The sequence below is a fragment of the Alosa pseudoharengus genome, unplaced genomic scaffold (assembly GCF_046254945.1).
Source record: "Alosa pseudoharengus isolate Yale_2024_CS ecotype anadromous, Long Island Sound unplaced genomic scaffold, YU_APseudo_1.1 YU_APseudo_1.1_scf_22, whole genome shotgun sequence".
NCBI lineage: Eukaryota > Metazoa > Chordata > Actinopteri > Clupeiformes > Clupeidae > Alosa > Alosa pseudoharengus.
Window position 1 is genome coordinate 24755331 of NW_027468680.1, and position 16733 is coordinate 24772063.

The 16733-nt window shown below is 42.6% G+C and overlaps 1 protein-coding gene and 1 long non-coding RNA gene across 5 annotated transcripts in view; one reads left to right on the forward strand and one right to left on the reverse strand.

Moving 5' to 3' along the window:
* Window positions 1-16733, forward strand: part of smoc1 (SPARC related modular calcium binding 1) — a 54452-nt gene that overhangs the window by 32727 nt on the left and 4992 nt on the right. For all 4 annotated transcript variants that reach the window (XM_076299437.1, XM_076299438.1, XM_076299439.1 and 1 more), the window contains 3 exons: window positions 1890-1995; window positions 2213-2460; window positions 3028-3100. In XM_076299437.1, coding sequence (XP_076155552.1) covers window positions 1890-1995; window positions 2213-2460; window positions 3028-3100 — 427 coding nt within the window. The remainder of the gene's footprint in view (window positions 1-1889; window positions 1996-2212; window positions 2461-3027; window positions 3101-16733) is intronic.
* On the reverse strand, window positions 9861-12349 carry LOC143139391 (uncharacterized). Its single transcript, XR_012990394.1, has 5 exons — window positions 12081-12349; window positions 11466-11540; window positions 10683-10810; window positions 10246-10429; window positions 9861-9957 (listed from the first exon to the last, which is right to left on the reverse strand). It is a non-coding gene; the product is annotated as an uncharacterized LOC143139391 (long non-coding RNA).

Sequence of the window (16733 nt, forward strand, 5' to 3'; positions counted from 1 at the left end):
TGTGCTAATAGAACTTTATTGTTGGTACCTGGGACACAAGTATTCATCATGCATACAGGGATATTAATAACCAGGTTTCTCTGTGTAAACACCTTTTCCTGAATATGATCAAAATCAGGATAAGCCTCATAACCGGGATGCTGAAGTGCATGTTAAGGTAAACATAGTCGTTGTGTAGAACTGTAGAACTCATGTGCAGTGCCACAGCAGACAGCAGAACCCTTCAGTGGTCTCTCAGATCACATGGCAGGCACAGCCCTTGCTAGTAGTTCTCCCCCAGTCTCACTACTGCCCCTTTCCCCTCCTCCGCTCCCCTCTCCTCCCCTCTCCTCCCCTCCCCTCTCCTCTCTCCTCTCCTCTCCTCCCCTCTCTTCTCTTCTCTCCTCTACTCCTCAAAGTACCAGTGTAAACTCTTATTTAACTCCCCATCTGGAGAGTTAACAGAGTCCAACATGGCTTCTGACTGCGCTGCAGATGTGTGGTATATTTTACAGCCGGTGGGAGTGTTGAAGGGGGTGTGCATGACTGGGGGGGTGTTGGTGGCCGTAGGGGGTTGACGGGTTATTTTTACGTACTGTAGCGGGATGCTCTGATCCACACAACAAAGTACGCGGCCGGCTCAGTCTAAGGGACATCGACACAAATCATCACAGGAATGTTTCACAGGACGCGCCATTTGGCTTAATTTCCCAAGTGTTCCCACTCTTGGCCATAAAATGCTTTCACCAATGCTGCTGAGATGATTACTTTAATGTCCTTGTGGCATTTTTGCATTACAGTGGTCTCTTTTTGAGAATGTGCCTGTGTGTGTGTGTGTGTGTGTGTGTGTGTGTGTGTGTGTGTGTGTGTGTGTGTGTGTGTGTGTGTGTGTGTGTGTGTGTGTGCGTGTGTGTGCATGTGTGCTTGCGCATGTGTGTGTGTGTGAGTGTGCGAGTGTCTGTGTGTGTGTGTGTGTGTGAGAGAGTGTGTGAGTGTTTCCTACTGCCCAGTGTGTGCCCAAAGCAAAAGGTCCAGCCCCGCATGCTCTAATTTAACACTTGGATTAAGGCGCACTGAGGCGGCACGTCACTTTGCTTGTCGTATCTGCAGAGATTCTAATTGGATTCACCTGGTGGGCTTTAGAGTCTCACCTCCCACACAACTCACTGCTAGCAGGAAATAACACATAAAAACAACTGAAAGAATACCAAAGGTGAGGAACTTAAACTTTGACAAAAAAACAGTGAAACAAATGAAAACAGTAACAAGGGAGTTTTACGCAAGACGAAACGGCTATACAGTAACTGAGGAGAAAGGTAAAATGAGAAGATTAGTTTATTATGTTTCTGGTGTTTGAAGTTTCTCTTTAAGAGACACAATTAAGGTGAAAACATTTGAGCTGCTTGAACATGCTGTTAAAGCTGTGCATCTGGGCAATTAAAGTCTGCTAACCAAGGTGTTCGGAATCGTGTCGTAAATTCTTAACAGGGCTGCGCTCCCCAGCTAAGGCCCGCTTGTCACCTCACACTTCTGAGTTTTCTCAGACCTGCTTTCGTCTTTTTTCAGAACAATACACCAGCACACACACACACTCACATCGATGCACACGCAGTACACACACACGAGCGTAGGATCAGTGACTCCCCTCAGTTGTACCCTGTAGGATTAGTTATGAACCGTGTCTATTTAGGGAGCAGTCAGATCGTGGGGGAAAAGGGAAAAGTGAGCTTCTTGTTTTTTGAGGATCGCTAAACAGAATTTGATTGCACCAGTCCCAGGCACTGTTCTGCTATGACGAGGTATTAGCAGAGGGTTGAAGGAGTTCTGCATGAGAGATGACTCTTTTCTCACAAATCTGTTTAAAATGGTCCACACAACCACACTGATGGGTCTTTTTTTACTTAAAACAGGTTGCCCTGATGGGAAGAAGGTGGAGTTTATAACCAGTCTATTGGATGCACTGACCACAGACATGGTGCAGGCCATAAACTCACCAACCCCCTCCGGTGGTGGGAGGTTAGTAGTGATGCAATAAATCAATAAATATTTCTGTGAGCCCAAAATAAAGCCAATCCCAGATGCACAGGGAGGCGTTTTCCTGACCTCTCTGAGTATCTATCAACTTGACACTCCTCCCCCCACACCAATGGCTCCTGCATGACCCAGGGTCTAGCCTGTTTGGATCTCAGTGCACACATGAATCCTCACTGCCCCGAGCGTTTTGTCCGTGCAGGTTTGTGGAACCGGACCCCAGTCACACGCTGGAGGAGAGGGTGGTGCACTGGTACTTTGCTCAGTTGGACAACAATGGCAGCCACGACATCAACAAGAAGGAGATGAAGCCGTTCAAACGCTATGTCAAGAAGAAAGCCAAGCCCAAGAGATGTGCCCGCAAGTTCACCGACTATTGTGACCTGAACAAAGACAAGGCCATCTCATTGCTGGAGCTACGAGGCTGCCTCGGTGTCAACAAGGAGGGAGGTGAGCCAGGCCTAGTCTGGAAAAGATAATGTCAGGCCTCTCAAAAGTAGCATGACATAAGACGTGTCATTGAGAATTGTATCATGTAAGCTAAGGAAGTATTGCAGTTGATAAATCAAGTGTGTGTTTTTTTTTTTTAAAAGACATTTTGAGTTCTTCCACTCTGTGGAACTTTACTCTGTTTAAGTGCTCCTGACCAAAAAAAAAAAAAAAGTATGCACCAAACTCACACGCAGCCAGTCAAAACACACTGGACTCTGCCAATTAATGCTTCATAATGAAAGCTGGTGGACGACAGATGGAAAACTCTGTCTCCTGAGCCTGTCTGGGCTCTAAGAAAGAAAACAGAGCGCAGTCAAAGTCAGCACACACACACTACCATCCCAGCAGGGATCATTAGCCGCAGCCTTTCTCCGCTGGAAGAAGTACATCTAGACACACAAAATATTGATGAAAACTGGCTCATTATTGTCTCTGGTCTATCTATCTCTCTCTGTCTCCCCTTCTCTCTCTCGGTCTCTCCTCTCTCTCTCTCTTTCTCTGTATTTTTGTGTATGCACTTTACAGGTAGCTCTGTGAGCAGTAGCAGCAGCACCAGCAGCAGCACCAGCAGCAGCAGCAGCAGCAACCAAGGGACAAGGCAAGGGACACATTTGTTCAGTAAGATCTACTAAAGCGCTTCACTAACCTGCAGCATAGCTTGCTGTTTTGTAGCTAAACATAATCCACTAACAGAAGAATAATTATCTTTAAGTAATTTGTGCTTTTTCATCCAAGAATGAAACATATTAATGTCACATTAATTTTGCACTGGTAAGTATTAATTAGAATTGAATATTGGATATATTTTAATTTCACATCACACATACAGAATCTATTCACATTATGGCTTTAGAAAACCATGGAATTTAGAGAAGAAAAATAATATTGTTGTAGTCTGTGGCATACAGTATATTCCATTGTGACTTTGGAGGGAATTACAGGAAACTATTCAAAATGGCCATCATCTGCTAGCTCTTGGCAACTGTTTGGATGATGTAAATGGGTTTTGCCCTTAGATGACCAGTTGGGCCTGGCAGTTTGGTGTGACAGCCACCTGCTTCTTTGCAGCAGGATACTGTAAATATCTGCTGCAAATGCATTTTACTTCCAACTGTATTGGCCTTTCTCTCTTTCTTTCTCTCTCTCTCTGTCTTTTTTGTGTCCCTCTGCTAAGGAAATGAAGCCTGTAGTAAAGGCTCATTTGCGGTGAAGATGATTTATTTTGTGCAGTGTGCTGCAGCCTCACTTGTTTCTTGTCAGAGAAATGAGTGAGTGAATGAATTAATTTGTTACTTTATATAGTGCAAATCTGGCATAATGGTTTGTCTGACTTAGTTGGAAATGATGCTTTTATACCCTGTAGTTTTAATTAATCTATTTATAGAGAATAGATATACAGTATATATTTTTTTAAATGCCTACTGTCTGGTGTAGGTAATGTTATATAATTAGCATGTTACTGCCCAAATAATTAGCATGTTACTGCCCAAATAATTAGCATGTTACTGCCATGCAAATCTCTTGTCTGCAATCTGTCATTACCACAAGACAACTTCCTCATCTCCTCCCTGCTTAGTGGTAATCAGATTCAGTGGTGACCTCCTTAAAAGAAATGCAATGTTAAGTTGTACTATGTCACAATGCCATGCTGGGAAATGTTTTCAGACTGGCCGCAGTCACAGCAGGTTTCTGCCGTAGTGATGGAGTCCGACAGCTCATTTGTCTGTCTCTGGTCAGAGTGTCTGTGGTCAACACTCCACTTGAAGAGCAACAGGATTTTTCATAATAATCAGCCACAGCCGTAGGCCCAGAATTTGTCTTCATAACTAGGCTACGAGGGAGAGACACGGCTACATCTGGTGCTGACATGGCCTGCTGCTCCCCTTGTCGTGCTCACTTTGTAATCTTCAGTGGAATTCCTGTAAAGGAGGATTCATTCATCCATTCCCCCGAGCTGACAGAGCTCCGCTTCTCCCCCCTTTATTGGGATTCTGTGAGAACGGAGCTGTTATTAGGACTCTGAAGAGGGAAAGTGTCTAATAACTCACACCAACCACCCCTATAAAGTACTTGTGTTATGTATTCAAATCAAATGAATAAACATTCCTCTGCTCGCAGAGTTACGCACATCGGTGGAAAATTGCACACTATTGTGACTCCAGGGAAAGTCTTGATGTGAAGTAACATACAGATTGCTTGTTCATTGCAAGGTGATTATCAGTTGTGACAGGCAGCTATTTCTCTCTCTCTCCCCCGTCTCTCCCTCTCCCCCAGTCTCTCTCTTTCTCTCTCCCTCTCTCTCTTTCTCTCTCCTTCTCTCTCTTTCTCTCTCCCTGTCTCCCTCTTTTTCTGTCTTTGTTTGGTCCCAAAGGATCCCCCCATTATTAGTCCCACTGGTGTTGTTTGCTCTGGCCCTCGCTCCTCAGTGGAGCCTCTGAGTTCTGAGGTCATGTGTTTACCCTGGCACGGGCTGTCTAGGCCCTGAAGCGCAGTGGCTAGGAGTGGGCATAACGTCAGGCCTATCGGGCCGTGGGCATGCCTGCCAGGATAAACAGCAAGGGTCGTTTGGAGAGGTGAGGGGGCTGCTCCTGCCCAGTTTTTGTTTTAAGACCCCCACAGTCCTCACCTGCACCCCCCCCCCCACACACACACACACACACAGCCTACCTCCACCTAGTTAGTTCTGACACACACACTAGCCAGAAGCCCATCACGGAAAATTACGGCTTCCCGTAGGATGCGGTGATATATCAAAGCCAACAAAACTGTAAGTCTGGTGAACATGTGATGCCAAAAGCATGTCAAAGCCAATAGACGTTATCTTTTTCTGATAAATGCAGTGGTTGTGTTTGATTATGCAGGTATTCTATAAGACCTGTTGCAAGTTAAAGCAGCATGAATCAGCCTCCTGGGTCTGGATTCATTTAGCAGTACGTGAAATTTATGAAGTTCTCATTTCAAGTTCTCCCAACTGTTGTATGTTAAATCAAACTGTCCAAATTTGCCGGGGATGTGAGTATCATAGACATGATCTCATGTTTGTCGCTTTGTGAGTTTGTTTTGGAGACTGGCAACTGTGAAGGGAATGCTGTTTATTTGTGAGTGTGTGTTTCTCTTTCTCTCTCCCTCTCTCCCTCTGTGTGTGTGTGTGTGTGAATATGTGTGCGTGTGTGCATCTTTGTACAGTATACGTCTCTCTGTATAAGTGTATGTGCATGCGTGTTTGTGAGTGTGTGTGTGTGTGGGTTTGTAGATGGCATCCAAACTCTCCCAAACTGGAATGGAAATGTCCTGAAATAGTGTATTTACATCCAAGTTAATAACGTCCTTTCCCGTGGGTGTCAGTTCAGCCCCTGGTGTCACCCTTCTCGTCCTTGTGTCCAAGCCTAGGGAGGCCTCAAGGTGCAGTTGTGCTTTTGATTCCGTGTACCATGGGAACCTGTCCTAGTTGTATCAGGGTGTATTTACATAGATGCATGTGTTGGAACATTTACACAGTACATCTCTTCATTTCTCAACTACATCATCAAAATGGCTGTCAGGAAAAATTAGCTTACACCAGTCAACTTCTTCAGGAACCACTCAAATGTAGTGTGCTTAATGGAAATTTGAAAAAGAAAAAAGAGCTCTTAGAGCAGGTTGTCTCTCCTCTCTACTTGTGTCTGTCTGAGTGTAAGATTTAAGAGCCATCATCAACACCACTCATCAGCTTTAGGTCACTGCCTCTTGGTTGTTGAGAGCCAGCTACTCCAGACACCTCCTGCCGTATAAAAATGAATGCCACCTTCACACATGCGGCCTAGACAAGTTCTTTTTTTTTGCATGTGAATATAATTTAACCCTCCTTATGGGCAGTTGTCCCCTCCATTCTCTGTATCTAAAGCTGATGATACATGGGGCAACTTGTTGAGCAATGTTGCTGGGCAGTGTTCCTCATTATTGTGGTTCTGGCATGTTGCCATTGACATTGGGCAACGATTTCTTTTCTGGAGAACTTTAATCATCAGTAGGCAAATCATCATGATCACCCAATCAGAATAAATGGAACTTGTGGTAATATGTGGTCACCCAGCAACATTGCTCAAAACATTCTCCCATATATCATTGCCTTAAGTGTTATTTAGTGTGTATCACATGACAGCCATAATGATATTGGTGATATTGATACTGGAAGGGCCTTGCCTTGTCAAATCTACATTAGTACACATTAGAGAGGTAGCACATCGCTAAAAACCAATTTGTGGTTTTACTCTCATATCTACTTGACAGGAAAAAAAGCTTCAAAATGTAAGCTTGAATGTGTCCTTAAGTTCTTTGTTATACTTATCAGACTTTTGCTGTCAATTCCACACAGCCCCTCTTCTTGAGTCCGCATGCAACCGTCTGTTTAATGAAAGCTTCAAGAGTCACTACAGAGTTGAAGTTTGGCTCAGGTTGAGTGGATCTAGTTTCGTATTTTTCATCAGATGTGGGATTGGGGGTGTCCGGAGTTCCTTTGTGCCCATAACGGCACTGATACCACCACTTTATCTCGGTGAAACGAAGGGAGGGCACAGCTCACCGCTTTGCTGGAGCCCGGTAATTACCAAAGCAATTCAAGCACATGCTTCTATGGTGGGTTGGGCGGGGGCGGGGGGGGGCGGGGGGGGGGGGGGGGGGCATGAGGCAGAGTCAGAGATAAAGAAGAGTATAGCAGGAGGGAGCCATGGTAGCCTGGGCTTTGATACAGGGATAACATGATGACTGTTTTATTGATGATATTTTCATAGACCTCTGAAAATCAGCTGCCTTTACTGCTTACCCACTCGTCCAGTGGGATTATTTGATGACCGGGTTTGACCAAAGGTTGACACGCTTTGATGATAAGAGGAAAAAGGCGGCGTGGGAACAGTATGACATAAGCCCAGGGGCGATTCTAGACCTAGAGCTTTGCTGGGGCACAGGCCCCCAACTCCCAATTAAAAAAAAAATTAAATGTGCGCGCAATATGAAATAAATGGCTAGCCTCCATACTCTGAATAGTTTTACGTCTAGCCCCCATCATGTCCTTATCCGTTTCTTGCCTGTCTCTCTCCTCCTCCTCCTCCTCCCCCTGCCTGGTACTGGACTGCCCAGCCTGTGCTCTTTCTCCCCTCTCTTCTCCTTCTCTTCGACCTTCTTCTCCTCCAGCACTCTCTCCCTCAATTGTTGTAGCAGCCACTATCCAGCAACATCCAAACACATAGGCATAAGTAGCCTATACTCACTGCATGAATTTAATAGGCTTTCCTGCTAACACAAGGGAAGCTTATTTTTAGTCAAAATTGAGATATACTTCCCTCCCAGGTAAGGGTCCTACAGTCATCCTGGAAATACTGCAGTTCTTTGTAGCTTAAATAGCCTACTAAAGCCTTCATACTGACTTTTGGTGATAATTTGCAAATGTAGCCTATATAATCTACACAGAATCAAGAGTCTGATTCTGTGTAGATTATTATAGGCTCCATTGGCAAATGCAGCAAACTTATTTAAGTTTGTCATTAAACCATTGATCAAATCACAGCACTGGCTATTAGCAGCATATATGTTAATGTTACCGTTAATGTGGACAATTATCATACCTCCCTCGTCCTCCTCATCTCTCCTCACTGTTCCTCTCCCTCTGTTCAGGAAGATTTTGCTGATGTCCGTCTCTGAATAGTTTATCAGAAGGCTATGTTTAGTTTTACAGTAGGACAGCTTCACGAACAGTATAGGCTACTTTTACAGGACTCTCTCTACAGTATACGTATAAATTAGGGCTGTCAAAATAACTGATTAATTTCGATTAATTAATTTGAGAAAAAATAACTGATTAAAAAAAAATAACGCAGATTAATCGATTCCGTATGACCTTTGACCCCGAGCCGTTGTAGTCAGTAACCATTAGACTGTAAAATGAAGGAGAGAGAAGAAAATGTGCTGACTAGATCATTGATGGGAACATTTACTTTTAAACAACGGCCTGATGGTGTTGATAAAAACAAAATGTTTATTAAAATAAAGTCCTCTGCAATGTCTGCAGCAAGGAATTTGCATATCACCGGAGTTCATCAACTCTAAAGTCGCACATCAATGCAAAGACATAGTGTTGACATTGAGGGAAATGTTAATTTATTTTCATTGTGTCCCCATGGTTATATCTGTGGCCTGAAATACCTTGTATGTGAAAAACAACTTCTTCCCGAAGCACTTTTGAATTTATTTCCTCAGCATATAGGTCATATCATAGATTATTATGGCCATTATTAAAATAATAATAAAAGAGTTTTTGAACTTTAATCACTAATGCTGATTATTCAATGATTTATTTGAATTTAAAAATTTAAAATACTTTCACAGCAAAAATTATATATGCGATTAATTTAGATTAATTAATCATACACAGCAAATTTGAAATCGGAATTTTAACACTGATAGATTTAAATCTAACACTATATGGGTGTATATATGGGGACCACCACAAAAGTGTTAAATTAACACTTCTGTAAGTGTTAGAAGTTACAACACTAACAAGGTGTTACCATTTTACACTGAGAGAGTTAGACAGAAACACCAGGTTGGAGTATTTTTAACACCAGAGGATTGTTAATTCCTTCTTGAAAACAACTCCAAAAGTGTTGCTATTTAACTTAAGCCCAGTGTTAAACTGACACTAGTATAGTGATGATTGCATGTATATTATTACTTTATTGCCAAATAATGCTTCTTGTTTTAATCTCTAGAAGAGTAAAGGAGGTGTTGTATACAGTAGGTTTTAGAATTGCTGTTAAACTGAATAAAAAAAACAACATTCAGATGCACTTAATGTAAAAATGTACTACATTTATTTATTAAACAGCAAAACATTCTTCAGTTCATTACAAAATGCAAGAGTCAGGCACTATATAAAACGACAAATCACAGCTGTATGATATCTAAAGTTCAAACGGTTTGTAATGCTGCAAATCATCTTTTTTAACAATATAAAAATGATGAAATGAAGTTCTTTAAACCTCAAAAGCGTAAAGATGCTCGACATAAACAGTCTCCATATCCATCAGAATAAACGGTCTCCATATCTATCAGAATAAAATGTATGTTGTGTTTTTGTAGAATTATTGGCACCAGTTATTGCCATGCAGTGTCCCATAAACGTAACACCTATACATCATTCATCAACTTTGCTCGCAATGTCTTTACTTTTGGGCTCTCTTTGGTGGTCTGCAGGAATGTAAAAAAGTTGCGAAGAGATTTGTTGCAACTCAAACTGAAAACAAAATAAACCTTGAAAAGCTTGTCGAATGCTGCCAGAGAGGTGTTTCCTTGGCATGGAATGGGCTTCTTATCCATGCCTATGTAGAAGTTGTTGATGGCTCGCTTGGAGGTTCCCGAAGCTAGCAGATATGGCTGCCGATGTTCATCTTCATTCAAGTGCTCATCAAGACTCTGGCATGACTGGAGGAAACATAAGAGAAAGGATTATAATCGAGTCCTCATCTTTCTACCAGATGACAGGTGACAGGATGTGCATCAGCAGGAGTAAAGTGGATATATCACTGTCCCAGCCTGGGTTAGGATGGGGTTTGGAGGAGAGTGATAAAATAACTATTTAATTATTCAGATTGAACAGTCATGCATAAAAAAGGTATTTTGACAACTTAACTTCAAATTAATATCCAGAAATACCGGTCATTTCCTAAAATGGCAACTAAAATGTTAAACTCCATTACTCCATACAATTACCTTGTAAGTTGTCTACAGACAAGTCCATTTGTCCCTGGCAGACTGCAATAGGTGTTACAGCAATGGTGTTGGTAGCTTGTAGTGCAGGTCTTTCTTTTATCAGCTTGGGTTTGTATGAGGGCCATCTTTCCAGATGTCTTGCAGATGTTTCAGATCCAACGAGAAGGCTGAAGTCTTGAAGAACCTGAAACATTAAAGAACACACAGTACAACTTAGAATGGGGCGAAAAGCAGAACACTGTTGAAATTGACAACCTTGTCAGCAATTACACACACACACATCCGTTAGGCTAGATTAAATCTCAGGGATAGGCGACTCTAGCAAAGAGGGAAAATGCAACACATTCATGTACATTTGCAAAAATAAACAAAAGCTCCACAATTTCTTCTGTGCCTTTGCAAGGCAACTGTATAAAACCCCAAACCAAGCAAAATACCTTTATCAGAATCATGGATGACTAAGCACATGTCCTTGGTAACCAGCTCTGGAAACACATCAGCATCCACTTCCGTTCCTCAGTCACTGTCAAGGGTTTGTCTTCATTTATGGAGAACTTTGCCCAGACTACAAGATAAATAAATAAATATATTAGTATTATCCAAAATATACTGTGGTAGAGCACATACTACATAGAAATCAGCATTGACATTTCTCTGCCCAACTCCAATATTGTTTGCCTAGAAGCATTTAACAACAAACACTATCAATTTAAAAAAGTAAATGTTAGTACACATATAAATACCATACGATGCAAATCATTTTGTGATTCAATGGAACACTAATGTGAAAATGTTAATTTCCTTTGAATAGATCCCAAACATAAAAATGAATGGACGTCGTTGTCGTTCTTTCCGCGTGGATGGATGGATTCTGCATAAAGTTACATTTATGAACAAACAGACGGCGAAATTGGGAAATGAAAAACGGCTGTCTTTTCCCCCTTTTAAAGAGCTGTGCAGACACTCGCTCACATTCTGTTTTTGTAGAGACAGTCGTGAAACGTAGCCTACTATGCTGCACATCTAGGACAGTAACGTTAGATAATTTCAGCTAACATCACCCCCTTCAGTCAACCATTTCACTTTAAATCATGTTGTCACCTCGTAGTCGTACGATAACGTTTGCCTACCTGAGGCTTACTCGCTAGTAGGCTAGCATGGTACTATCAGAGAATGTCTAATAAACAAACGGGCTCTGGTAACGTTACTATCAAACTTACCCCATGATGAACATTATCCAAGCATGGCTCACATATCCTGACAATCATCGCATCCACTTCTAGGTAATGTTACATCTGTTGATGGAAAAGGCAAACAATTTCAAATTCTTCATTTTAGGTAACTTTGTTCGCTAGCTAAATTATCTATCTTAGCTACTAGCAACTATGTCGGTAACGTTGACGTTAGCTGACTGACCACGTGAATGTCATTTCAATGAATGCATGTAACTGGTTAGCTAACGTTACCTAGTTTAGCACACCATAACGTTACAGCTAATAACGTTAGCAGCCTGTTAGCTTAACCAACAAGGATGGTGATGTAGATGTATTAGATTAAACGTAGGTAGACATCGCAAAATCAAATAAATAAATAAAACATGGACAACACATTACACCACACTAAGTCAAACACACATAATGTAATTTAGTGTTATCAGCTAAAAGTTTGGACAATGTCTCACTCAATGCTAAGGTAGCTATACAGTACGTTGACAATGGGCGGGAAAGCAACTTCTAAGTCTACAGTTTCATAACGAAGGTCTGAGAGTGCAACACAACGGCTAATATACATATTTGATCAACGAATGCCAAAAATAGATTAAATTAATAACTTACCACACAGAATTGTCCACAGCTTGAAGAGAAGTCTGCTATCCTGCAGGGGGGTTTGAGAAATGGCGGACTGCGCTGGAAGTTTGAGCAATTTGCAAAATATCCCGGATGGAACTTGTTACACCCAATTGGTGTTTATTAATCGGAACGCCGCAAATTAACACTGGCTTTTGTATCATATCTACACCAAAAGTGTTGAGAGTTTAACATCTATCACTGCAACAGTGTTTATTTGTCATTACACCAGAAATATAACACCCGTGAATTTGCTGTGTAGAGTATGTAATTAATTCGATTATTTTTTTTAATCGATTGACAGCCCTAGTATAAGTCATTATTAATTGTCCGCATGTGTGCATGCAGCCTGCGCATGGTGTGAGGGAGAGAGCACAAGCCGGTAAACCGTTGCTAATTTTAGGCTACAATGACGCATTGAAAAACAGATGCTAATTATGTGGGCAACATTCTCTAACATCGATCAACTTGTCATATTTTCTGTCAAACAAGTTGTGAATTTGTTGTAACATTAAAACAGGGGACGACTTAGGGCCCGTCCCATTTCTCCCCCCTTAAAACTTCCACTTGGTTTTGATTGCCCTCAACAGCCCCCTCGACAAGGGAAGTGGAGGTGAAGATCTTTCCCTATGAATTGGGACACCACTATATGCAAATTAGCGTAGCGAACGTGCTCACCTACGTCACGCGCAGCGCCGACGTGTCTGCCGGTAGTAGCCTGCTACTATTTTCATTCAGGAACATGCCCGTTCCAGCGGTCAATGTTGTGTGGGCTGTGCTGGTTTATCTACGTCTGGTTAATCAACAAAGATATTGTGTTCATGTGAACGCCAGAACACACACCTTAAATATTGACGAAACTACCCAGATCAGATATATTAACGTTATTTGATGGGCAGACTCTCTCAAAGCACTCAGCAGATATCATGACATCGTCAGATAGCTTCGTGAGATATTTTCTAACATTTGTGTTCAAAACTCAACAGTCCATCAGATGTGCATCAAACTAACATATTCCAACATATTTCGAAATTTTAATATGCTTATTTGCGAAAATATATGAAAAATGTGGCCGGCTCGCTGAGCTCGCACGGTATCCTGGGTAATTTCATCTCCCACTTCGTTTTAAGCCTGCATCGGTCCTGGCTATATTTTGAGGGTTGATTTTAAGGGGAAAATAGCACTTCCTCTTGCTCCCTAAAGTAATGGGACACCCTAGCCCTACACGTGCACGCGCAAAAACGAGGGTTAGGGCAAAAATCTAGGGGTAGGGGAGGTATTGGGACGGGCCCTTACTCTGCGCTCACTGTACAACGAAACACTCGATTTTCATTGGTTGTTGCGTTCAATCTTACCCAGCTAGAGAGGTGCTATTTCCTGATAGGCTATTATGGCCCCTTTCTTTTTTTCCTTGTTTGTTTTTTATTGGCTGGTAAGTGACAGGCTCGAGTCATGACTAAAGCAGGCACGGAGATGCGCTCATGAATGCCGTTTCCAGCGAGAGCAGCGCTAGAATTTTACTGGGGCACTGGAGACTTTTACGAAGGCACGTGCCCCAGTGAATAAGGTCTAGTGACGCCCCTGCTCTGACTAAATTGAATGTTCTCTCCAGAAACACTTTGTTGTAGCCTATTAGCTTATGGACCTTGCCCAAAACTTCAGACAGCAGGCTTTACCCTTACAAACTGTCATAGTGTAACTAACCCATAAGAAAAGCATATGTAGATGAATGGCTAACATAACTTAACTGTAGCCTACATCTGACTCATCTTCAGGGAATAGCAACGTTAGGCTACTCTCCCGCACAACTTTATTTTCATAGCCTACATTTATTTGATTAACAGGCTAGCCTTCATGGCGATGAAGCACATTGAAGAGGCTTTCTGTTCATTGTATCACATTTTATTTTCAGTTGACAAAAGTTATGGGGGTAAAATTAGTGATTGCAAAATCCCCAGTTCAGAAAATCATGCATAGTTCATTCCCATATGTGTCCTGCCCTACTGTATGTTGCACGTCACGCTTCATTTTGTTATTTGGTCCTGCTTCCTGGCTCCTCAATATGCCTTGTATGTAAACACTCGCAGTACGAAGTACCAGGCTGGCAATGTTTCACCTCGTTTTTAGACACACAATGCGGCATAAAGACGTCTGCTCTTCCCGCGAATTTTGCGCAATCTCAGTGTAAAAACGACTATAGTGAAATACTGAGGACTTGTCTTGACTTAGGCCCTGTTTACACGACAACGCTTGCAGGTGAAAACGACAAAATATTTTATGAGATGTGCCTTTCATTTAGACGGCGACGGCATTTTGGGGGCTTAAAAACGCAAAAAAGTGGAAATCTTAAAAACATTCCACCGTCGCGTTCCCGACTAAGGGTAAAAATGCAAAAGTCTGCTCCGATCTGCTCACGGTGGCTCTGATCTCGTCGCGTACACGTTTACTTCACAGGCATACGCCAGTACAGGAAAATAACAACAAACATGTCAGATTTCCCGCCGTCGGACTTTCAAGTAGCCCTAGCAGCTCTAATAAACATCCAAGAGTCTTTTCAACAGTTGTACTGACTTGGTGGTGTTGTGTGGCAGTGCTTCACACCATAGATATTAAAAAGCTAGATACCGCATTGAGATCCAGAACGTACGTAAATAGCGACGCCATCTTGGTGGGGGCAACAATCACTGGAGGCCAATGGAGGAACATGTGACTCTGACTGTAAATCAGAGAGGTGTCTCTGATTGCCAGCAAGTGTTGCCCATAGACAGTAAAGGTGTTGCCCCCAGCAATATGGCGGCCGCGTTTACGATGCTACCTAATAGAACTCGACGGACAATGCGGTATCTAGCTTTCTAATATATATGCTTCACACTACCACCTAGCCGCCTGGCGTGCATACTACATCGAATTTCACACACTTTTGCGTCACCGTATGCACACTCGTCTAAACGCGGGAAAAAAAGTGAGAACGCAACGTAAATTTTGTGTTTTCTCCTCAGAACGTTTCCGTCTAAACATAGCCTTAATCTAGTGTCTTTACCATGTGAGTGATGAGGAGAAGAATGTTATGTCTACCGAAGAGTTTGAACCACATTATATGCTGACTAAGCCTCGCCTCTTTGGGAGTGAACTTAAGCAGACCCACGGACTGGTTTACTTTCCTCCTACAGCAACAATACAGACATGTGCAGACATGTGCAGACACACACACACACACACACTGCACCCACACATACACACACTTACACACACACACTTACACACAAACACACATTTACAACCCCCCCCCCCCACCCACCCACACACAGAGAATGTGGTCTGTTGGGCTGTGGACCCCCTAGTGTCCCCTTTAGCCCCTTCCCCCATGGGGTTAGCTTCACAAGAGCTCTCACGCTTCCCTTCACAGCGGCCATCTGCAAGCAATCTGGGTTCTCTGCCCATCTCCCAGCCTCCTGTCTCAGTCCAGCAACCCTCCCTGTGATTAATGGCCCCAAAAGGAGTCGCATACCGCATCAAGGAGACAGTCCTTCCACTAGTGATAGTCAGCCACTGGGTTCCATCACTGCTCTTGCTTATTTGGGTGGCGGACAAGTGACTAGCACTCTTCTGGTCCCTTCTATGACGTAGAAATGAAATGGAATTCTATCCACAGGAGGTGGGTGGCAGAAGACTCCATATACAGTGTTTTTAACTTCTGAATACTACAACTGTTTACTGCAATCTTTAAACTTCTAAATACTTGAACTGAATATTATAGCATGTCTAGGCTAGAGTAGGTTACAGTATGTAAGGGATAACGGCCGCAGAGGTTTCCCGATATGCAAAATTAATGGACGAGGTATAGACAAAGAACTCCTCAACGCAAAGCACTGTTTTCAAGTTATGTATGCTGAAGCATGCATAGTACTTAGTCAGATTGTACATCTGGTACTCTCTTCTCTTAGACCCCGTTTACACGAGCATGTGTATTTTTATAAACGAAGACATTTCCCTACGTTTGAGCCTTTCATTTAGACGCAAACGGAGAATTCGCCCCGTAACACCCCGTACCGGTTATCCAAAAAAACTCCGGCCAAAGTGATTTTTTTGGAAAACTTCGTTTATGCGTTTGGTTGTAAACTGTGGTAAACGGAGTTTTGGGCAGCCAACGTCACAGTATGCGACAGAAGTACACCAAATGTGCGACCAATGTTTACATTTACATGTTCTCACGTGCGACTTCACATGGGGCTGAGGTGATCATGGATGCGCTCAGAATAGCCATCGCGTTTATGTTGGTGCAGACCCTTTTTGTCTGTTTGCATTTGTAAATTCAGCTCCTCTTTTATGTAGAGGAGCACAGAAGAATTCTGATTGGTTAATGTGAGCTTGAGCTTATCGTTAGACTGCCACTGTGGTTTGGCGTGCTCATGACAGCATGTATGTACACGGGTTCGTGTAAATACATAAAAAAAAAAAAACGGTCTCGTGTAAATGCAGTTTTATTTGCAAACGTAGATGGCCAGATATTTGTTTAGGAAAATACCCTGTTTCGTGTAAACGTAGTCTTATGCTGCTTTCAGGCCTAGGTGTAAGTATGTATGTTCTGCGGATGTCAAGCGGTTGGGCCGTATATCTGAACAACATAACCGGCCATTTGGA